The sequence below is a fragment of the Podarcis muralis genome, chromosome 13 (genome assembly GCF_964188315.1).
Source record: "Podarcis muralis chromosome 13, rPodMur119.hap1.1, whole genome shotgun sequence".
Classification (NCBI taxonomy): domain Eukaryota; kingdom Metazoa; phylum Chordata; class Lepidosauria; order Squamata; family Lacertidae; genus Podarcis; species Podarcis muralis.
The window spans coordinates 29,283,883-29,307,833 of record NC_135667.1 but is presented as its reverse complement, the minus strand read 5'-3'; the positions used below and the strand labels follow the sequence as shown (position 1 = coordinate 29,307,833).

At 46.1% G+C, this 23,951-nt stretch overlaps 1 protein-coding gene across 2 annotated transcripts in view; it reads right to left on the bottom strand.

The window, feature by feature from the left end:
* Positions 1–698: 698 nt before the first annotated feature.
* Positions 699–23,951, bottom strand: part of RAPGEFL1 (Rap guanine nucleotide exchange factor like 1) — a 68,192-nt gene continuing 44,939 nt past the window's right edge. For both annotated transcript variants that reach the window (XM_077917290.1, XM_028703429.2), the window contains 8 exons: positions 22,671–22,793; positions 21,391–21,569; positions 16,683–16,773; positions 12,749–12,799; positions 10,960–11,047; positions 10,180–10,244; positions 4,251–4,305; positions 699–1,929 (listed from right to left, as the gene is read on the bottom strand). In XM_077917290.1, the coding sequence (XP_077773416.1) occupies positions 1,805–1,929; positions 4,251–4,305; positions 10,180–10,244; positions 10,960–11,047; positions 12,749–12,799; positions 16,683–16,773; positions 21,391–21,569; positions 22,671–22,793 (777 nt within the window). In that variant the 3' untranslated portion in view covers positions 699–1,804. The remainder of the gene's footprint in view (positions 1,930–4,250; positions 4,306–10,179; positions 10,245–10,959; positions 11,048–12,748; positions 12,800–16,682; positions 16,774–21,390; positions 21,570–22,670; positions 22,794–23,951) is intronic.

Sequence of the window (23,951 nt, the reverse complement as noted above, 5' to 3'; positions counted from 1 at the left end):
CGAGGCTCTTCGAAGTTGCTGAAGGACACATCCCAGGACTCAAGAGTGACCTATATCTAGAGCCCAGTTCAAGAGGAAGAGACAATTGGTTTCTGGCCAACACCCCTCCCCAAAAATAACCTACCTAAAAATAAATTTATTCAACACAAAGAGATGTAAAAAACATTTGGACAGCAGCCAAAACCAGAAACTCTGTATATCTAGACTACGATTAAAACTGTCATGGCTTCCCACAAAGAATCCTGGGAATTGTAGTTTGGTGAAAGTGACGAGGATTCTTTGTTAAGGCAAATCTTTAGCCCTAAGTCCCCGTCAGAGAACTGCAGTACTGTGGGGGCCTGAAAGGACTTTTAGGCTAGTTAAGTTTGTAGCGAGCTCAAGGCGGTGGTTCTCCCCTCCCCATTTTATCCTCACAACAAACAGCCCTGTGAGGTAGGTTAGGCTGAGAGACAGTAACTGACCCAAAGTCACTGAGTGAGCCTGAGTGGAAATTCGAACCCTGGCCTCCCACACTCTAACCACTGTACCGCACTGGCTCTGCCCCAATAAGGAACTACGACAGCCTTATAATTTTGGTGTTTTAAGTTCCTGTAGCTTAGATCCCAAAGAATGGAAATCATTGAATACTGTCTTATCCGTCACAGCCAATCAAAACTGAATTTTAAGAACACCAGGGGAAAACATTTTCCCACTACCTGGACCAGCTTTTTAAAAACAAAGCAACATTCTGTGAGAACAGAACCAAAAAAATACTTTTGAGAGTCTCCTGTGAATTATTCTTAATAATAATAATAATAATGTTTCCACATCAAACCTTTCTAATACAGAAATAAAAATGCCCACTGATAAAGAGTAGTGTAATAGGATAAATGAAAGGTAGCAAACTGACATTTCTTGACGTTTCTGCACACACTGCCTCTGGCAACTGTACTATGTCCGACTCATGAGACCGGAAGCTTATTTTTCTGATTCACAAACTCTTGGTTTTCAAGGACTTGTTCGATTACGGTTATAGTGGGGAGGGAAACTGCCAGAAAGGGCATTGGCCGCTAGTGTGAGTTGTCCCACAAGCAAGTCAAGATGTCCTGCTTTGTCTTGACCTCCTCCACAAAACACTGTTCCATCCGCTCGGGCCATTTTGGGTTCAGTCCTCCAAACTTCTCTACACTCTGCCGTGAAGCAAAGTGAGATAGTCACCTCAGGCAACCGATTTGGAGCGCCGTTTGGAGAGGGAAACCGACAGATGGAGGATAAGGGGCCCCAATACTCCCTGGGAGATTCTTCTGCGCAAGTCCCACTCACGGGATGCTCTGGCGGAGTCTCCCTTCCCTTAAATGAAGCTCACACAGGAGACCAAGAGAGCTCTGCCAAATGGGCAAAGGCAGTAGATTTGGGGGGCACAGTTAAAAGAGCAGCACATTTTTCGGTTACTTAAATAGTTGTTTGCTTTTTTACTGCTGGGGGAGGGACGAGGGGACAGGAAGGTGCTAGTTAGATTTTCAATCTCTGGCATCAAAATTATCTCGGGGCCAGCCCTGGCAGGAGAACTCTGTGGCCAATTGTGTCCCAAGCTCAAACCGTAGGAAGGCGAGGTGCCGTTTTGATTTTGCACCTCAGTCACCAGGATTTCTTGGACGGGACATCCCGACCAAGCTTGGCCATCCCTGCCATTTGGTGACTCGGTGCTCTCCTCTCCCAACAGGGTCAGACCCTAAGGAGGAACCCCTGTACATCCAAAAAGTGCTCGAGTATTGCGCAGAGTAAACATTCTTTGCTAGTGACGCCTGCCCTGTGGGCAGCTGCCTCATTGGCTGTTGGACTCCAGCTTGTGAGAGAGCTCAAAGAGCAGGTTCTGATTGTCAATAACTTGGAACTGCCGGACGTAAGCTTTTGTCTGCAGCTGTTGGGGAGATGACTCCATTTCCAGGCCTGGGGGAAGAAGGAGAAGACAGTCATTTGGGAAGAGACACCATTCTAAAGCTAAACACCACAATCATGCCTAGCATAAGCAGATACTCTAAAGCAGGAATGGGGAACTGATAGTCCGCCAGATATTATTGCATTCAATCTCCCATCATTCTCACACAATATGGTCAACAGCCAGGGACCTTAAGAGCTGCAGTCCAATATACAGAGGGCCACAGATTCCCCATTTGTTCCTTAAGGAGTCCAGGATTAGCCCCACCTGATAAGATCTCGCTGTCCTGAATTGTTTCATATTGAAGGCAGGGGAATGAATGTGTGCCCCACGTAAAATTCCCCTCCACACCCAAGACCTGTGGATCCAAAGACTCATGTCTGACTCTCTCTGACATGATAGTTTTGTAAGATGAAATGAGAATATGATGGGTGGGAGCATTTGCACACGATTCCCATGCCTGAAGAATAAAACAGTACCACCCAACAATAGATACCTCAGATATGGACTTCTGCACATTTGTTTGACGCTTGTATCCTGAGGATTTTGACACTCAAATATGGCTGGCCAGACACACCCAGGATGGTGTGTATTTTGCAAATCTACAGCATTGCTCAAGTATGGAAATGAGTGTGAGGTGCAGAATCTTAAGGAAATCTACAACTCATATTTAAAGTGAAAGCAAGTTTCTTCAAAGTTGCAAAGATAGACTTAAAATGTGATATATGGGCATCAATGCCGAATGAAATCTCATGACAACTTGGCCAACCCCCAGAATCTCCTCATCTCTGTTGCTGTTTGTAAGCACCTGGGATAGTTCAGTTGGTAGAACATGAGAGTCTTAATCTCAGGGTTGTGGGTTCGAGTCCCAAATTGGGCTAAAAGATTCCTGCACTGCAGGGGGTTGGACTAGGTGATCCTCATGGGTCCCTTCCAGGTCTACAATTCTGTGATTCCACAGTTCTGCTTTATGTAGACTGTAAGCTCTCTAGAGAAAAGACCATGCTTCTTCTATGTTCTCTACAGCAGCATTTTCCAACTTGTGGCTTGTGACCCGCAAATGGGTCACAAAGCCTGTGTGAGTGGGAACTTCATAAGTAAACCCTAAGTAATTATTGTTTTTGATTTTTAACAGGTATGATGAATACCTTGTGCAATTTTTTGTTTTGTTGGCTTATTACAATACTGCATTGATGCTTGTAATTGAACATCAGAAAGGCTTAAATTTTACACCTTAACACTTGGGAACTCCTCACTGGCAGCTGGTGGCAGAGCCAATGACAGTTTACAGGGAGCTGTTTTGAGTGACTATTACAACTCACCTTTGATGCCATTTGAGTAATAATAACTACTCGAAGCAACTCCCTCTATGAGGACTTTATGGTGAGCTATCCACAGATCTGCTGCCAAGGTTAGTTAATAGTCAAGCCAAGTGTGATTTGAGATTTGGTTAGCAAAAATAAGAAATACAGTTGTACCTTGGTTTTTGAACAACTTACTTCTCGAACGTTTTGGCTCCCGAACGCCGCAAACCCAGAAGTGACTGTTCCAGTTTGCAAGCAATTTTTGGAAGCCAAACGTCCGATGGGGCTTCTGCAGCTTCCAATTGGCTGCAGGAGCTTCCTGCAGCCAATTGGAAGCTGTGCTTTGGTTTCCGAACGTTTTGGAAGTCAAACGGACTTCTGGAACGGATTCCATTCGACTTCCAAGGTACGACTGTAATACCTTTACCCTATGTGTCCATAATGATCTGGGATGATGTCTGAGAACCAACAGAACTACTCAGTGGCAAAAGGCTAGCTCAGCACCCCACCCCCACAACAGCTGCTAAAATGGGTTTTATCATGAAGAAAACTATCACAAATATCCATAGTTGATTATATCTAATACAGCTTGTGCAACTGTATGTTTTTAGAATACCGGTAATTTTTTATAGTTTACAAAGCATGAGCCTGCAATCTGATGGCTGGTGTTCTTATTCCCATAAACATAACTGAGAATAACTTTTTAAGTACTGCACATATTTCAACAGTTTCCACATTGATTAATTTTTTTGCTTAGATGCCTCAAATAAGGGTTATGAAACATGCAAACTCGCAGTTATAGTGCAGAAAACTGACAGCTGCTGGAGACCTGTTCACGTGACAATAAAACAATGAGTCACCATACCAAGTGAATTTGGTCTTGTGGGTTGCCATACCAAAAAGGCAGGCAAGCGCCGCTCTGCAGCACCTAGCATGCTGCTGGTACTGAGCACCTGTCAAAAAAGAGTAGCAGTGAAGTAATTGCATTGGCTTCCCTTTGCATCCTTAGTGGGGGCATGGATACTCACAGAGGGGCCGGCTCCGGCACTTCCTGATTGTCCGAACTTTCTCTGCTACTGAGTGCTGCATAAGAGAGGAGGAGAGAGAGATGCTTCATTGTCCCAGGGCACCAGACCTTCAAATCTGCAGCTGGCAATCCCTTTCTGCAAGAACCTTGGTGTTACTGTAGCTAAGATCTAAAACAGAGAGCAGCAGTGTTGTGCAGTGGCTAGAGTGTTGGACTAGGAGCTGGGAGACCAGAGTTCAGTTCCCCGCTCACTGGGTGACCTTGGGCCAGTCATTTTATCTCAGCCTAACCTACCTCACAGGGTGGTTGTGAGGATTAAAGGGGAAGGGGAAGAACCATGTTCACACACCACCTTGAGCTAAACATAAATGTCATAAATGAACAAATGATCTGGCACTGCTTTACATCTTCCATCAATATTTACCAATTGTTCAGTAACACCACGGAGAAAATGCTAGATTTCACAGCCACAGAAACACCTAGTACGTGAGTTGGACAGGGGACAAAGATGGATGCGTCCAAATGGTCCATTATAAAAATGTAAGAAGAGCCTGCTGAGGAGGCTGATTAAAACTTCTACTTGTCAAGAGTTGGGATTTAGGGGACTGGATAGCTCTGGGCCACTTTGCATGGCTAGCAAAACCAGAGTTATGCAGAATAATAAAGGTGGGAAAGCTGAATAGATTCTGCAAATTAGGAAAATGCACATCTTTTGCTATTATTTGCAGAATTTATACAGGTCACAGAGTTTCACTTTCCCGGGTAAAATGTAAAACATAATATTCATGGAGTACACAGGATTAACTCTCAGTAGGGGAGAGTTAATATAATAAGGAAATTGCTTTTTTAAAATATACTGAAGGATATATAATTTCAATTATTTGTTTGCATTAATTGGCCTGTAGTTTCCAGTGTGAATAGGACAGGGATTTCAGTGAATGAAATAAATCACACTTTATTATTAATATGCGTTAAATGCCTCAAAATTATACTGTGCTAGAGGTCAGCAATTAGAGGCCCGAAGGGCAGATCTGCCACCCTGAATAGTAGCAGCAGAACTGCTGCCAACCCAAAAGCAAAGAGAGGAGAAAGAGGTGGTTCTGGAAAAAAGAACCTGTTGGCAGTCTACTTTTGAGGATGGACTATCGTTTCCTCAAAGCACAGCTGTTGTAAAATTAGTTGCTGACCAGAAAACATGGATAGCTGCACAGTTATTGTTACATGCATAAGGGCCTTGAGAGACGAAGGCTTTTCAGCAGACTAAATAAAATGCCTTTATAGTTCTGTACCAGTAGAGGGAGCCTAACACCACCCCATTTAAGTGGTTAGGAAAAACACTCTCCACTGGCAGAGCTTTTATGCCGATATTATTTTCCATCAAGCTATTTGAAATTGTGCCTGCTGGACATATTGCTCCCTTTGCCACCAGATTCCAAGGAGTAAATTTAATAAGTCTGACTTTTACACTTTTTTAAAAAAGAAGACACTCCTAACTTGTTGTTAAGAGTGGGGGAAGACGGGGAGAAACCTTTCAAACCTTTTAAAAGGTGGGGGAAGGTGAGAAAAACCAAGACACTCTCTTAGGCCTCACTCATTGCACCACTTCAGGGGTACAGAAGATGTAGCCCTCCAGGTGTTTCCAGACTACAACACCCATGACTACTGGCCACGCTACCTGGGGCTGTTGGGAGTTGTAGTTCAACAACATCTGCAGGGCCACAGGTTCCCCACCCCAGTCCAGTGTGTGTGAAGAAAACCAAAAACATTTTAAATGGGGGGGGGGGCGTGAACCACATTTTACTTTTGAATTCTGAAGCTGATTCACTTAGTTGCCATGATTTTCTACAACACCCAGTGGTTAAAGCAGTGATTTATTTATTTTTTTAAAAACCTCTCTTGCAACGGGGTCCTCAGAAGCTGGTCAAGGGGTTCCTCAATGGGGAGATCAGTGGACAAGCTTTGCTGAAAGACTGTCTCACTCACCTACCCCAAGCAATCACTACAATGTGCAGAAGAGAATTGGATGGTGCCCTCAGAGTTCTTGAGGGAGGCGGGCGTGGAGATGCCTCACCACCAAATAAAGAAAACCAATTAATGCCAAAATGGGCTTCTAAGCTATTTACGAAGTACAAAAACCAGTTAGACGTGCATAATTAAAACACACAATAAAACAATCCCATTAAAACAACACATTAATTAAAGCAGGAGGCTTGGGTAAAGAGATCAAGAAAATGCCTATGTAAACAGGCATCGTCTAAACCCCACCTGATCCCGGCCTCTTCTCCCTCTGTTGCTTCTCCTGCCAGGTGAGAGTCAGCACCTGGCTTGCTGTAAAAAGATAGTGTGGTTGTGCGTTGCTTCTGACCTGTACGAATGACTGCTTTGTGTAGAACTTTGCAACCAGCAAGTTTCTGCTCCCGGCAGCTGAGAGCATTATTCACGGAGGACAGCTAATGTTGTCATAGCTGATCTCCTTATAGAAATTTGTAACTCGTCCCAAAGATCAGCCTCGCTACACAGGGACTGGAAAAAAGGCCAATCCTTTTGAAAAACACATTGAGCAGGAATCTGGGAAGTTACAGGCCTGCCAGCCTAATGTCTGCTCCAGGAAAACTGCTGGAAAGCATCATTAATGATGCATATCTACTTATTACAACTGTAAGAGAACTTAGGAGAGGGAAATGAGGACTGTATTCCCCCTGAAACAAATATGACTATTTATGGCTGGTAAAATATTGTTTTTCTCCTGAGAGATGCCTTCCTCAGTGCACACACATATATATTGCTGGGATTAACTGGCCATGCTTCCATGTTTCAGCTGCTAAGATATACTGAGGAGGGTAGGTTTGGCTGTGATCCCTCCAGTACTGAAAAGAGCATAAGGTGTTTGCATACACACAAAGTCAGCCTTCTATATTTCTGCATCACATATTTTACAGGTTGAGCGTTGGTACAGAAAATCAGGTTCCCAACTAAACTCCAGTGAAACCCAGATTTAAATAAAGCCCCACTTCTGGCTATCAAATGCTGCGGATTAACTGGGAGTAGGTATGGTCTGTTAACAGTCTAAAGGCACAAATTTGGCTCAGTTAGTTGTTTGAAGACAGAATGCTGTGCTTAGGGGAATTACTGGGGTGCCACAGCCAAAGTAATTGTAATTATGTTCTTAACGATTCCCCAGCAAAAAGGATTCCTGGAAGCTCTCCAACACATATTTTGAACTACCGAGGACCTACAATTTTATGATTTACACATCAGGTTTCTAGTTCTCATTGCTCAAGCTATCAGCAAAGCGCCTCTAGCACTCTAAGGATGGAGAGCCATTGCCTTGCATGCCTCCCTTATTTCTTTTTTTTAATCCCTTATCCTCCCACATAGCCTCTCCGCTCCTTCTTCCTAAATAATTCCTTGCTGCTATTCACTATCCAGTTTCTTCCCCCTACCAGAGAAACCCCACCTATTTAAACACACACACACAAAAAAACCAGGTTCAAAGAAGAAGTAGACAAATCGTCACATTTTGTAAAATAAGCACTTTTGTAGAAATACCCTTGTTTGGAATACATTAATAATTATACGACTTTTTTTTTTTTAATTGGAGGATATGAATGTTCAGCACAGGAATAATTCTGTGTTCTGCACAGTGTGGGGTTGGGAAGGAAATTAGAGCTCAGCTGACAGCGACGTAGCTTCATCCCTCTCCCCCCCTCAACCATCCCCTCCTCCCTAGAGGCCAGGAAAATCTGGGCCAACTCCAGCATTGATCTCACATACGCACACACACAGACGCACACTCGTCTCTTGACAAGGAGAGCTGGAGGAGCTTCTGTGAAGCCATCGCCATGGCAACCCGACTGTCCCACTGGGCTAGAAACCATACAGAGGACCAACCAACCGCTAGTTAATCCCCACCACCACCACCACCGCAGGGGGAGGGAGATGGCAGTGGGGGTGGGGTGAGAGAGACCACCTGAGCGCTAGTAGATCCTCACAAGGTCATGCTGCATTTGCTGAGCAGAGCTCAGTGCTCAAGCCTGCCAGGCCATCTCTCTGCTTTCCCAGATACGCAGCAGGGACAAAATTCATGCCAAAGATCCTTTGCTGCCTCTCTCTCTAAAGCCACTCTGGGTGAGCAGTTTGAGAAGGAAAGGGGAGGCAAATGGGCGAAAGGGGCAACAGGAGGAGGGCCACAGTCTCCTACAAATCACATCAGTTTCCCCTGAAGGATGGGGAGGGAGAGGAAGGCCTACGGACACACAGCTAAAACACCTTAAAAGGCTCCTCCAGATTGATTTGGGGTTTCTTTTCTTTTTAAAAATTTTCTGCAACATGTCATTGGTGCAACCACAGTGCATGAGGGGTGCATTCATCCTGGGCTGTCTGCAAATTGCTCCATTTCACATGCAACTATGCATTGCTTCACCAATGCCGTCATACGGAGGGGCGCTTCTGCACTATAAGCGTGGCAAAAGCGGAGCCAAACACATACGCCAGAGCCCAGCAGGAAATCTGGCACCAACTCAGAACTAAAGGAGGTAGCATATAAATGCAACTTACTAGAACCTAGGAAGATGACTTATATTGGTCCATCTGCACTGACTTCAGAATCTCAGGTGGGGTTATCTCCCAGCCCTTCCTGAATTTGCTGGGTATTGAAGCTGGAACCTCTCTCTGTATGCAAGGCAAGGTGTTCTGCTACGGAGAGGCCGTCTCTCCCTGCTACCATTAAAACAAGGGTGGGGAAAGCTTTCCAGTCTAAAGGCCACATTCCTCCATGGGCAACCATGCCAGTCGTGGTGGGTGGGGCTCCAGGGCTAAAGGGGGTGGAGCCACAGACGGAACTCTTAGCTTTGTAGAGTCGGCAACATTCCAGCTGTGCAAAAGCCAGAGGTTTCTGGTTTCTACGCAGACACACACACACCTTCGGCTTGCCAAGCCAACAACATTATCACAGCTCAAGGACTCATGTCAGGAGGGCATGGGTCAGGAAAAGGGAGGGGTGTGGCTTTGGGGGAGAGGAGGGAGGCTAGGGGAAAACCCCCAGAGGTAAGGTAAAAAAGGCTAGGTGGGGGGTCAAATCTGACCCCCTGAGCCCGAGGCCCAGGCAGTATTATTGGCAGTATTAATCGACACTATCACCAGGGAGATGAAAGGGTCTCTGCAAGACAGACAGACAATTCTTTACAGCACCTCCTATCTTTGATTGCCTTCAGTTTCTGTATCCCCCCCATATCTGAAAATACAGTGGTGCCCCGCAAGACGAATGCCTCGCAAGACGAAAAACCCGCTAGACGAAAGGGTTTTCTGTTTTTGAGTTGCTTCGCAAGACGATTTCCCCTATGGGCTTGCTTCGCAAGATGAAAACGTCTTGCGAATCTTGCGATTTTTTTCCGCTCCCCCCCCCCTTTTTCTAAGCCGCTAATACCCTTTTAGCCGCTAAGCCGCTAAGCCTTTAATAGCCGCTAAACCGCTAATAGCGCTAATCCGCTAAGCCGCTAATAGGGTTGCTTCGCAAGACGAAAAAACCGCTAGACGAAGAGACTCGCGGAACGGATTATTTTCGTCTTGCGAGGCACCACTGTAAACATCTGCAGCTGCCCTCAGGAGTGTCTCTGGGGATGAACGTCTCATTTCTGCAACAGGTGGTCAGCCCTGTTCCTGTTTATTCCCGTCCAAAATTTCTGCAGTCGTTGCAGTGCTTTTAAAAACTGCTTGATCCTTTATCATACGGATAACTGCTTTCCTATTTAATTTCACAGCCTTCCACTTTGTCAGATTTGTCTCATGCAATAGGTTGGAATTGATAACTTTTGGATTCCTCCCAGTTCTCTGGTTATTCTTCCCATTGTAGAGATTAAGTAATTGTGCTTGGCACTGAAGACAGAAGAACATGCAGGGGCAAAAGACTTGGGGGGGAGGGATGTTCTTACCAGCTTCTCTACATTGACTAGTCCGTCCACCAAGGTTTTGCTAGCCTCATGCAAAAATGTCAGATCTGAGTGTTAGAAGGGGAAAAAAAGAAGAGGAAAAGTTTATGAGAGGAGAGAGGAGGAGTGGTAGCATGGCAACAGTTAAATTCTAATTTTTAAAAGGTGCCTGGTTGTAACTATGGCCTGGAAGCGCTTCCCTCCAAGCCCAGGCGCCCAGGATGGTTTGTGGCAATTAAATGATGAGAGAAAGGGGAACTCTGCACATGCTCTTACAATGACAGCGGCTGTATACAGTGTAGGGAGGGCTTATAAACTGCAAGGACTCAGGTGACAGGGGAGGTGAAGTGTTTGAAACACACTGTGTGTGCACTTGCACACACTCACGATCCCATCCAGTGATGGCTGGTTAAAAACTCATCAAAACACAGACCCCAAATCTATCTTTCCCATAGGAGTGAAAAGAAAACATTCATGTATAGGGAGGAAAGACAGCATGTACTCACAGTCACCTCTGCAGTGTGAGTCAGACATGGTCACCCCTTTCATTGGGAATCGAGCCTGGCCCTATTTTGCATAGCCCCGCCCTTTCTGGTTCAGGGTTCTCTTTCTTGGTCACACTTCAGTGTGACAGGACACTGCAAGCGAGCTTTTCCTACAGAGGTACATTATTTTTTCAAGTGCCCCTAGTTCAAATTAAGCCCCGATCAGGATAGCCAAGACAAAGCTTTCTACGCACCCAGTTCAAAAACAGCAACCCCCGCTCCAGCGGGTGTGACTCACCTTTTAGGATGAGGGGCACGAAGGGGATAATGGGGGGCTTCATTCTCGAGAGGACTTCTCTGTAGCTTTTATGATTCCTGCAGGGGTCCTGCAAGGTGAAAGAGAGAGAAAAAGACGCTGTTGTTTCTCAGCTGGAGGAAGATGCAGAAAAACAACTGCTGCCAAAGTGCAGCTGGGGCCATAAGACCAAAAAGTTAACACTGTTAAGTGCAGGTGCATCTGGAGATGGGACTTCTTAAAATATTATTTTTAAAATATGAAGAAAGTCTGGACTAGAAACAAAGGGCTTTAAAAAAAAAAGGAAGGTGAGAAAAGGAAACTGAGGGGGGAAAGAGAAGGGAATGGTCACAATCTTTCTTTTATCTGTGACCTCCTGACGCTGAAAACCCATCTCCTTGACTAATTAATTTATCAAGGTAGTGATTTCAAATCTCCCTACCAGCAGAGAATTCTTTTCCCACTAACTTGCATGATGTGGAGCCAATACATGGTTGCAGAGCATGCAAGGTCATGTTTGGGGGACACTCACTTCAGTTGCGCTAGGCCTCTTGGGCTTCACTCACTGCCCTACCTCAGAGATGAGGAAGCTGGACTCGCACTAGGCAACTCTCCACTGGCCACGATGGCTGAAGCGGATGGGAGTTTTAGTTCAACAACATCTGAAGAGCCACAGGTTCCCTGCTCTTGTTGCACCTGTACTGAGAGTGTAACCTAGAACAAAACCTACAAATCTTCCACAGCTGCATGTTGTGCAGGAGATCAGAAGTAGTGGGCCTATCTTTCAGGGAATCTCTCTACTGTCCCCAAACTTCTCCATAAGGAGTTCCAATGAGCTTCCAAAGAGCCCCAGGGTTCTCTGCGGCACAGTCTGGAAACTGCTGCATTAAGGAAGTAAAAAAGTTATTTTCTGCTAGAGGACAGCAGTAGGGGTATTTCACACTACAGATCTGAGATCATCGAAGGGCAAAAGACCCATGCCATATCCTGATTGTTGGGGATGGAATAGCTATACAACTTTGTATTTACATAGTATATTTCCTAACTGGATCAAAAATGCTAAAGATATCTCAGTGATCGTTATCACAACCCTGAAATTTAAATATTATTTAAATTAGGCATCTTTATTTAGCATTTGCTTGCACAAAGCTTACAAGGTGGTTAGACTATGTCTAATCTTGATTCAACATTCTTTCTGATTTGTTTATAGGGTAGTTAAATAGGGTTGCCCTCCGTCTGGAATTTCCTGGACATAGCTGGGATTCAGCCATCAGAAACAGTGTCTGGGAAAATCTGGATGTGTGGCAACCCATGTCGGAAGTGTATATTTTGGTGAATTTCCATAAAAATAGCCCAAAATTTCAATTTGGCACAACTTTTGTGTCTGGATTTTCACTTTTTGAAATATGGAAACCCTAAGTTACATGACAGTGATCATTCATCCTGCATCCATCCTCAATTGGTTGTGGGATATTTATAGGTCTCCCCTCTAATTATTGGTTCATCTCACACTTTTCAATGCATTTCTACATCACTTTCCTAACAGCAAAAGTCTGTTGTTATTTTTTAAAAATTGGATTTGTGGAGCTTTTGGAACAGCGAACTTTAATCCACTTCAACTGCACAAACCTAAAGTTCTGGTCCACGCATGACTCAGAACAGTGACATTCAGGAGGCACCATAAGAGGATTGATAAGGGTTTGCTTAAGGCTAGACAGAAGATAGTTAAAGCAGAGAATAGAGTGCGGGTCTCTACTCTAGCTCTAAACAGAGGAAGTGCAAAAGGGCTCACCGTTAGGTTCTCAAATTTCCGGAACAGGTTTTTAAATTTCCCTGGAAGCTTCTGGGAAAAAGCAAATGAAAAAAACTCAGTTCAAAACAGTGACTCAATAGGTCTTATTTATTTATCACATTGATAATACTATCTTTTCCTCCAATGAGCTAACAGGGGAGCGCAACATCGCGGCAGGCCGTATGAAGGTCCTGAGCTGGGCTAGCTGCAGTGCAGGCTTCAACTCTGGCTCATGTCCAAAATGCCAGTTCCAGAATGGGACTGGAAAACCTGCATTCCATGGATCTGGATTTGGGGTAAATAACAAGTCTGTGGCCTCAATGGTGCACAGTTATAATGCATACCTCCAAGGCTATATGAATAGACCTGGTATTAAGAGCAGTCAGACATGTATGTGATGGATTTACACAGAGGGTGCGGCTTATCAATGCCCACTGTAGTCATTGTGGCTATATACTGCCTTCAGTATTAGTCAAGGCACACTAGCAGCAGAGGGCTAATTCGCACCTCACTGGCCACTGTGAAAGCAGGATGCAGGACCAGATAGGCTTTTGGTCTGATCCTGCAAGGCTCATCTTAGATTCTTATGGAAGACCCGTCTCCCGTTTGTCTCACGGTAACCTCGTTGCATATTTTGGGGAGTGGATGAACCAACCCGGGGAAATGTGCCAAACATGATTCGTCTCATGCAATGAGTCAGCCTAGGTGTTGGTGCTGAACTAACCCTGATGGGCAGCATGTCTGGGAGTGCACATGCAATGTGCACATGCAATGTGCAGCGACTTGCCCGACACAAGGCACTGCCCTCAGCCCTCAAGGGTGTGGCAGGCTCAGTTTAGGAGAAAGGAAACCCAAGACTCCCCAGCTCCAAAACATGTTTTGAACTATTGTGAAATATTTTTCCCCAAACCTTTTAACATTTTCCATACTGTATTTCCACTTTAAAAAGCCATCCAAGGGTATACATACATACATACATACATTTTTAAGCAACATAATCATCTGTAGGGGCACTGTCCCCCATGTTATAGAGACCTCAGCCAGAAGCCAGGCATTTAGCGACACTGGTCCCATATTATGGAACACACTTCCAGCAGAGATGCGACAGGCACCCTCGCTTTTGACTTCCAAGCATCTCTTGTAGACTTATGTCAACAGACCTTTGCAGCAAACTTCTCTTTTTTCTTATTAGCCAGTCACTTTAATGATTATCTGTATTGTTTTGAATAGCTCCTTATGTTTTAACGTTGTATATACTTTATGATACTGAGGTACGGAAATGCTTTTATACATAAATACGATTAAGTAAGCAACAAGCAAACATGAACATAATCCGGAAAAACCTAAGAACCGCCTTTGTGAATCGGATGGTTTTGATGACGTTTGATGATACCTTGGGTTTAATATGCCAATACATGACAGAGCCCTTGTGAATGGGTCTTTCGCCTATATAGCCCCTTTGCGCCTCCCTCCCCTCCCTGCAAGTGAGCAAAGACACCACAAACTTCCATTAACTACAGTTTCACATTTCACTGAAGCCTGAAAACAGCTTTGGAACAATCCAAGATATTAAGTCTACTTCAAGCCATGGTTTAGGATCCTCCAAAGCTGCTGCTGCTGCTATTTGTTTATTTGCAATATTTATGTTTCACCTGTTAATGGAAGTTCACTGGGTGGCTCACAGAGTTTGGGCAAAACGGGAAGCTAAAATCAGTGGGGAAATTATTGATTTTGTTTGCTGGCTCGTGTAAAAGGAAAGAGAGCAAAAGGGGATGCGTGTATAGGCAAAAACACTTGCCTGAGGGAGAAAATAGCATCCTGCCCCAGTTCTGTGTGCAGACGCCAACCAGACTGATAGCTGGATTATATTGCAACACTGGTGACAGGGCAGAGTCCTCCAGCACAGGGCAGAAGGCTCGCTTTTACAGGGCGCAAGGCAGGCTGTGTGGCACACCTCACTGCTCCTGCCTACCCTCTACCCCCAGCAGTTGCCACCAGATGCAGCCAGCTCATTCTGCCTAATGACAGGGCCGGCCCTGAGCCAAAAGCTCATTCATACCTCAACTTATTATGCTAAAATATGGTAATCCATCCTCTCCCACTGAGTCCAGTGTTGTGCTTCTAACAGCAGCCTGCTAGCCTGATGCCTCTTGGAGCTCCCAACCAAGCTCTGCAAACGACGTTCCACAATCACCTAGTATTCAGAAGCATTCTGCCTCTATACACGGAGCTCGTGTGACATTCATTTGTCACAGCTATCAGCCTCCGAGTGAATGCTTAAGCTGTTTTGAGTCTCATTGATTTTCATCAGAAAGCAGTTGCCTAACTCTCTCCGACAGAAATCAACGAGACTTAAAACGTTCTTAGATTTGTCTGGGGTTGCGCCCTCAAAGTGGTACGGTAAATACAGATATTATCCTACAAGCCATCTTAAGCTCTGGCTTTGGCGGTGCAACAGCTAAAGACTTAGCCAAACAAGAATATATTCACTTGACACCCAAGCTTAGAAAGCATATAATATGGTGACGGGGCCAATTCAACACATTTTCCTGCCTGAGGTGAAGGAGAAAATTGTCCCTTCCCCATTCCATACACAGAAGTTGATTGGAGCGGCCGCTGAATCTTACTTCCACGGGCTTGTCCACATTTGAGGCAATATAATACTTTGTGTTATATAATTCACTCAGAGAGGCAGCGGTGGCCACCAATTTGGATAGCTTTGAAAGAGGATTAGACAAATTCATGGAAGATAACACTATCAATGGCTACTAGCCTTGAAGGCTATGACCTGCCTCCACAGCTGGAGGCAGCAATGCTTCTTGAATGCCCAGCTATGTTTAGCCGGGATCAGGACCATTTCCCAAAGGGGAAGATCCTGTTGCTTCCAGAAGCCTGATGGCTCCTTGTTTATCTCCCTCCTCCGGGATGATGACCCAGTTTGATGGCAAAGATTATGTGTGAATTCTTAGGGAGGAGCACAAGAAAGGAAAGGAGGGGGGAAACCCTTTCATAAAAGTACGTGCACCTACAACTCCTGGCAAACAGGAAAGACTGCAATTGCAGAAGGGCTGGAAATACAGAGAGGAGGAAGGAGTGTGGGTGGATATTAAAGAGAAAGTAAGTGTGTGTGTGTGTGTGTGTGTGTGAGAGAGAGAGAGAGAGAGAGAGAGAGAGAGAGAGAGAGAGAGAGAGAGAGAGAGAAGGGGTTCTGGAAAACTGAACCAAACCGACACATACCAAACTGAGAGCTGTGAGTGTTGCCTTGTTATGATCCACCTTGGCTTCTGAGAATCTGTTCTTCTTTTGGGTGTTAACATAAAGTGTTCCATTTATTCGCTTTTAATTATTTTTTCTAAAGTATACACAAGAGCATAGCTGCTTCCACAATTAGATCCTTTCAGTGTCTCTGAAGCCTTGGTTTTCTTGCTGGTTCATCTCGAGTTCCCTGGTTCTGCAGAAGTGCTTTTGGTTTTCCAGCATTTCTGCATTGTTTCTAAGCTGCTTTTTATATTACACGTGTTTTACGTTTGTTCATTGCCACAAGGGCCTACTCTCGGCTGAACTCGTAGGATATAAGGCTACAACCACCCCGCCCCAGCAGCGGCCAGTGGGGAGAGGGCAAACGATGCTGGGGTGGGGCAGGACAGAGTAGGTACTGCCCTGACCTTACCAGGGCCCGGCCTCACCCCAACTCTGCCTAGGTAAGCTACAATGACAGCCGTGTCAAGAGGACAGCTCCGCCCCACCAAACCAGCTGCTGCTGTTTTAAATAGCCAACGGACCAATGTGTAGATTTTGGGGTTTTGACTATAGAAGAGGAACTGCTTAGTTGCAGAATCTGGATGGGGTTGGGCGAGATTACACATAGCCGTGCCACCCCCACCCCACCCCCACATACATATGTGAACAAATCAGGCTCCCTGGTTCTTCTTACCTCCCAGGTGAGACGCAAACGGCTGACAGGTGCGTTGTTGAGCCCTATAACCACGGCATAGAACGTCAACATGTCCTGGTTCTGTTTACATCTGTGGGGAGGGGGAAAAGGGGGCAGGTAAGAAGTCAGACACTGATAAAGCTCAAGCTTGCAAAAGCCTCTGCTGGGATAACCATTGTAAGCTCTCTAGAACAGCAGCCACTTTGCTCCTACATTCAGCATCCATCACCTAGCATCCTCTGGACAGAAAGCAAATGCAAATCAATAGTAACTGAATTATGTAGGGGCCGGAGTGGTTCCCCTTAAGGAAACCCACAAGCCCCAACCCAGAGCTCCCACCACCTGTAGCAAACGGGGGCCACTGCAAAAAAATAAAAACCAGGAGGCCACAGGCCCTCTCTACAACCCAAGCACTTATGATTCATAGTATTCAAGACCAGAAAGCCTAACCAAACCCACTTTCAAGTGCATGGCTCTGCTCAGCTCCTCACTCCAGCCTCCAGCCTTTCTAGCCTCCTTTCCCCACTCCTCAATGCAGGAAGCAAGCTGAGAAGGAAGCTGAAGCAATAATACAGCTGTCGTGGGTTGTTAGAGTCACTCTGGGTGATGGTGTCAAGGTTGCGACTTCACCAGCCACTAGCGCCCAGGGAGGCGGAAGGCAGCCTGAACATGCGGGGGAAAGGCAGACAGGGATTCCCAGCAGCAGCTGAACACAACAAGACCAGAGCAAAGATGGGAAGGCAGGGGAAAGCAGCAGCAATTTTGTCGTGTAAAGGCAGAGACTTTGGGCATCTGCAGACATGAATATTTCAGACATGAATATTTCACAGAATTGGAAGATGACCAAAAGCTGACTACATGGAACCACACAGGAAGGTGGTCGCCTGTAGTCTCCACTCACGAAGCCCCACACTATCCCTTCCCTGCATCTGCAGACCATTGGCTTCACTGCCTCATCATTTCTCCCCCATACTAAACTCTTAACCCACCCCCTTTCCCCAACATCTTCTTTCAGTCTCCCTCTCTCTTTCGTCTTCCTTTCCTTCCTTTCAGTGGGAAAGAGTGACTAGGAAACGGCTACCCATAAAGGTTCATGCATAACACAAAACCACAGTCTGCTTAGCTAAAGTATAGCTTGTCTGAATGTCTGAAGTCAATCCAGCAGCCTAACTATGGCTTGTATTTCTGGCTACAAGCCATAATGTGAAGCCATGGTTTGTGGTTGGCTTACAAACCATGATGTCATTACCATGGTTTGGCATATCTGACCCCTAACAAACTATGCTTAACTATGGTTTGTTTGGCTACTCCCCCCACCCACCCAATACACTCACCAAGCTACAAAGGCACAAGGCAAAAGCAACTGGGAAGCAAGTCAAGCTTTAGAGAAGCAAGGCATGGCTTGTTAGCTTATCTGTGAAATCTGTGGTTTGTTGAACAAGTCATGGGGAAGCAAACCATAGATTAGTGTTCTGTGCTAGTGCAGCCAAAGTGTTTTCAAAACACTTGGGACAGAGCATCCTGCACTAGAATACAGTTAGAAGAAGAGTCTTGAGATTTATTTATTTATTAATCGCCAAATGCCACCATGCTCAGATCTCTGTTTTGACAGGCACCACTCTGAGGAGGTGCAGGTGCACTTTGGGACGCGGGTGGCACTGTGGTCTAAACCACAGAGCCTAGGGCTTGCCGATCAGAAGGTTGGTGGTTTGAATCCCCGCGACGGGGTGAGCTCCCGTTGTTCGGTCCCAGCTCCTGCCAACCTAGCAGTTTGAAAGCACATCAAAGTGCAAGTAGATAAATAGGTCCCACTCTGGTGGGAAGGTAAATGGCGTTTCTGTGCGCTGCTCTGGTTCGCCAGAAGTGGCTGAGTCATGCTGGCCACATGACCCAGAAGCTGTATGCCGGTTCCCTTGGCCAGTAAAGCGAGATGAGCGCCGCAACCCCAGAGTCGTTCGCAACTGGACTTAATGGTCAGGGGTCCCTTTACCTTTACCTTTACCCTGAGGAGGTACAGTACACTTTTAGCATGGCTGGGGCCATGTGCACTTTGTGCAGAGCAAACAAACAAAAATTAAAATTCTGAATTCTACAACATGTAAAAATTACATAAATTAAGTACATTTCCACAACTTATTCTGCAATTCCCCTCTATTTTGCAGGGCACTGAAGCCCCACCCCAATCTTCATCCAGTGAAATTCTTGTTCAGCCCTGTCTCCCTCCGATTTCTGGCACTGCACTCTGGTAGTCTGACTCAGAATAAGGAAGCTCCTTATAGCCTCTTTGCAAACAATTGCACATCTTAATAAAACATTTCCTTCTCCATGGATTTATTTTCCTCAAAGGTTTCAGATTACAACTTCGCAAACCAAGCCTATGCAAATGAACTTTATGCTTCATTATCAATTCCAAACACAAATTTTGCCCAGCCCTAGTTATAAGCAGTTTGACAGACAAGGGACTTGAGTAATGCTGAGGCATTACTTTTCTGCAATCGCCTGGAAACAGAATAAAAATGGAGGTTCAATAGGCTGCTTAATATAACAGGACAAAGCCAGACCCCCCAGATCAATATATTTCTATACCATTTACTCAGAAGTTAAATCCTGTTCAGCAAAAACACCCTACAGCTTTAATTAGAAGCTTCCTTTGTGCAGTTTCTGCTTCCAGTTTGCTTTCTCTTGAGTGCAGCCAAGCTATTACTGATTAATTCCCCTTAATCAATCTGTTCCTATGCATATTGGCTGATAAATAGATTAATTACAGTCATATTTTCATGGCCATCATTTGCTTTGTTACAAAAGGTAAGAGAAACTCAGGAATTAAACCACCCACATGAGGAACAGGACTGACTGTGGGGAAATGAAGGGGCAATTCACCAGTGTGCTAAGCAGGAAGCAGTGAGGCAAAGGAAGCTATTGAGTCCAGGTGCTAATCAAAGCAGGGGTGGCTAACCTTTTCAACCCAAGGATTGCACTGACAGCTCCCTAACCTTCTGAGGGCCATGTCCAAGTGGTGGGCATGGCTACCACACATACAGACACATGCACCACAAATGAAGTACATGCATAACACATCCTCCCCATATAGACACATCCCCACTCACCACACAGACACAGTGGCCCTGAGCAAGCCGCCACTACTGCAATTATGGTGGGTTGGGTGGCAAGTTCTGCACCAAAGCTGAGAAAAGCCACCACCATGGCTGGCTGGTGGGAACACCCTGAAAGCAGGAAGGACCACTCTGATCCTCTCCAGTGTTTCAGCAGCCCTTGGGAAACATTGGAGGAGATTGGAGTGCCTCTCCGCATTCCCAGAGCACTCCAACCTGCTCTCAATGTTGGCCGCTTGCTTACTCACTGCTGCTGCCAAAACCACCTCAGTCATTCGATGCCGCTGCCACTACCAAAACTACGGTGATGACTTGGAAGCAGTGGGTAGATGATTGTGGGTTCAGATAGCTCCAATTCTTCTGAGTAGGATTTGACACCTTTTTATTGGTAGGGCTCCAATGCTTTGAGCAGCAGTGGAATAGGCAGGAATTCGGCAAGTGAATTTCCCCCCACTGTTGCCTCTCTGTGTTTGGAAATTCGCTCTGTGATGGCTCTCTGCCTATCATGCAGCCCTTAAGGATACAGGAGCCTCAGAAAGAAAAAGAGGTGGCAAACAGAATTTGAAGGCTACTTGGAAGGTAACTTACTCTACTGGTGTGTGGGGCACTTTTGCTCACTAAAACATGATCGTCCATTCTTAGGGGAAAGATTTAAGCTGGTAAACCCAACTACATTTAGCCCAAATTACTGCACAGGCAGTGGCACCCATTGGGATTGGTGAGGAGGAAGACAGTAGGTAGACTGGCAGTAGGCAGGCAGAGCCAACTAATTCTAGCGTTGTCCCCACCCTCCTCCCTGCTGAGTTCTACAAGGGCAACACTGGGACTAAGGAAGGAGCAGCCAAGCAGTGTCACCCACTGGACTGGTTCTAAGAAAGAAGGTAGGGAAGGCAGGGATTGGTTTAAAGCAGACTGAGGTTGATGACACAGTGCCCCTTTTGCCCTATCAGAACAGCCTCCACTTTGGACAGAACTGAAACTGGCACCCCATGCAAGTAAGGCACACAATCTCAGAGAGGGGATTCAAATTAATACATGCTATGTAGCAGCCACTTAAGAGACTTCTCAAATTGTGTCTCTTAGTGCATGGAGAGCCAGTTACATCTCCAAGCGGCGACAAAGCAAATTTCACCAAAACCATTGCAACCCTGTTTTCTCAGATATTGGAGTAGCTGCAGGAACTCTGTTGGACAGAGGCGACTACTTTGTAAACTTGAGGCTGGGTGTGTGATGTGATTCTGTAGGAGTGCAGAAAAGGCGCAGCAGGTGCAGAATCTCAGCTTTCAGATTTAGTAAATTTCCTAGTCCTTGTGATGCTGGAAAATGTGTGGACAGCTCCTGCTCAAATCTCAGAAAGCCAAAGGTGCACCTGAGCAACATTTCTAAGATGCAGAGCTCCTTACGCAACTCTGTAACTTAGTGACACCGCTGTTAATTGGGGAAACGGGGGGGGGGGGAGAGATTTCAGAATGCATTGTGGGAAAGAAAAGAAGCTGTTCAGTTTGTGCAAAGTCTTCAAACAGTCGCCAAAGGCTTGATCTTTGCATGTCTCTACCCTGGCCCCAGACAGAAAAGGGTTAAGATGCGGCACTCACACGGCTGCCACCTTGATGAACTTCTTGAGCAGGTGGGCCCGCTTCCCCAGCGACTCGCACAGGAGCACCTCCGTGGCCACCCAGTGCTGAACTTCACTGCAGCGCTGCAGCAGCAGCTCTAGGTTGGCTGTCTCCCGCCGACCACGTTCCCCATGGAACACGTAGTCCACGAATTCCAGCTACAAACAAGGATGCCAGAGCAGAAGTTAATAGCCTGCGTGCCTGTAGCCCTCCCCTGGCCTTTAGTGAAGGGAAAGGACGCCTCACTCCACACAGCGGGGTAGCCAATGTGGTTACCCCCAATATATATATATTACTGGGCTACAATTTGCATCAGTTTCAGCCAGCACTGCCAGTACTCAAAGGTGACAGGAATTGTAGTTCAGCCCCACTGGGCGGGGGGACACATTGAGTGTCCCTGCCTTACAACCACAACACCAGCTATCCAGTTAAAAGGAGTAGCTTCATCCTTCAGTCCTTTTTATATAGATCAAGGATGGAGAAGGGGCAGAGGAGAGATTACACAGAGGGAACATAAGAATAATAGAATTGAGGACCTAGTTCTCATTGAGATGATCAAACAATGTCTCTGGGCTGCACCACTTCAGAGGGGAGAGGGGCTCCCATGATTGAATGCTCCTTGGGATGGGGCAATGGTGGAATTCCCTCCACAAAGAAATCTAGCTGCCAAGGAGACACCTATCCCTTTCCCTGACATGCTAATTGTCTCCTGAATCGTGCACTTGAGGGCAAACCATGCGATTAACATCCCATGCAGTTTGATCCTTCATCTGTGGCTGCTCTGAATGTGAAGGCACCACCCTATTTATTAGGGCAGGGATAGGGAACCCAGGGGCTGAAGGCCTCTCTATCTGGCCCCTAGGACTCTTCCCCAAGCCACACCCATCACCAGCCCTGCTCTGCACTTTCCTCAAGTGCCTTTGCCTTGTGCGTGGCTCTTTTGCTGAACCAAAGTAAGGCTCACAACTGTTGCTCCACCCCTTTTGGCCTCTGCCCTGCCCACCATTGTCATGTGACTGCCCATCCCCACCACTCAAAGGTTGCCCATGAACGAATGTGGCCCTCACGCTGAAACAAACTCTTCACCCCCTGAATTAGGGCATCCAGCCTGTAATATTGGCACCTAACCTAGCTGCCAATCACTTCTGAAGGCCATGCACATCCTTCTTAAGTTGGAACATTTTCAGACTTCCAATCCAACTCCCTCATCCAGTTTCCTCCGTGCTCACCAGCTATGGGGGCACATTTGTTTTTGTTACCTCATGGACACAGCGGAACAATTCCCAGTGGAAGGCTGTGAGGTGATTCGCCACGTCCTCAGCTTCAACCCGGTGGATCTCCGTGTCACCTGGCGACACCTGGATTTCCTCAGGGAGAGGGACCTGGAGGAAAGGCCAAGTTTGTGGAGAGCAGGGAGAGAGATTCCAATGTGTGTGTCAGAACCAAGAAGAAAACCTGGGTGTTTTTAGAGCACAAGGGGGGAAAAGTCTTTCTGGCAACTGCAGCTCCCTGATCCCACATAGGCACAGAAGCTCACAGTGGGGCAGGGGCTGGGAACCTTTTTCAGTGCAAGAGAGACGATGTCACCTACCAGACCCCACCAGGGTGATTGAGGGGACCTCCTTGTTCTGGAAAGTGAATGAAGTGATAACAAGGCTTTCAGGTTTTACTAGTGATGGTTTAGGACAGAGGAAGTGCAGATAAATAATCAAGCAGAGATTGAACACTTTCCCTCCTTTTCCTTGACTGGGTTCCTACTTCACACTGGCAATTTAATGGTAACACTTCTTTGCTGGGTTGTTTGCACTGCTAATTAGAATCTAAAGGCTGCATTTCAGCTGGGTGAAGGCCTTTCATTAAAGCTCAATGTGTTCTACAAGCTGAATCTATGCAATTAGAAGTACACGGCCCTGAGTTCAATGGCGCTTACTCTCAGGGTAATTATGCATAGGACGTAGTCATGCCAACTGGCTGATCAGGGATGTTAACCCAGGTCTCCTCGGCCAAATTCCAACATACTATCAATACACCACACTTTGCTAGCTAACATAAGGTAAAAGACCCCTGGACAGTTAAGTCCAGTCAAAGGCGACTATGAGGTTGCAGTGCTCATCTCGCTTTCAGGCCAAGGGAGCCGGCATTTGTCCGCAGACAGCTTTCTGGGTCATGTGGCCAGCATCACTAAACCGCTTCTGGCGCAATGGAACACTGTGACAGAAACCAGAGCGCACAGAAATGCCGTTCACCTTCCCGCGAAGCGGTACCTATTTATCTACTTACACTGACGTGCTTTCAAACTGCTAGGTTGGCAGGAGCTGGGACAGAACAACAGAGCTCACCCCGTCGCGAGGATTCGAACCACCGACCTTCTGATCGGCAAGCCCAAGAGGCTCAGTGGTTTTGACCAAAGCATCACCTGCATCCCTAACATGCTCTATGACTGTCAGCTGAGCCTGATAAATTGGGTATTACACAATATACTGCTATAGGAGCTGTCATGAAGAGCTCCTGCACATCAAAATTTACCTCTACGCTACTGC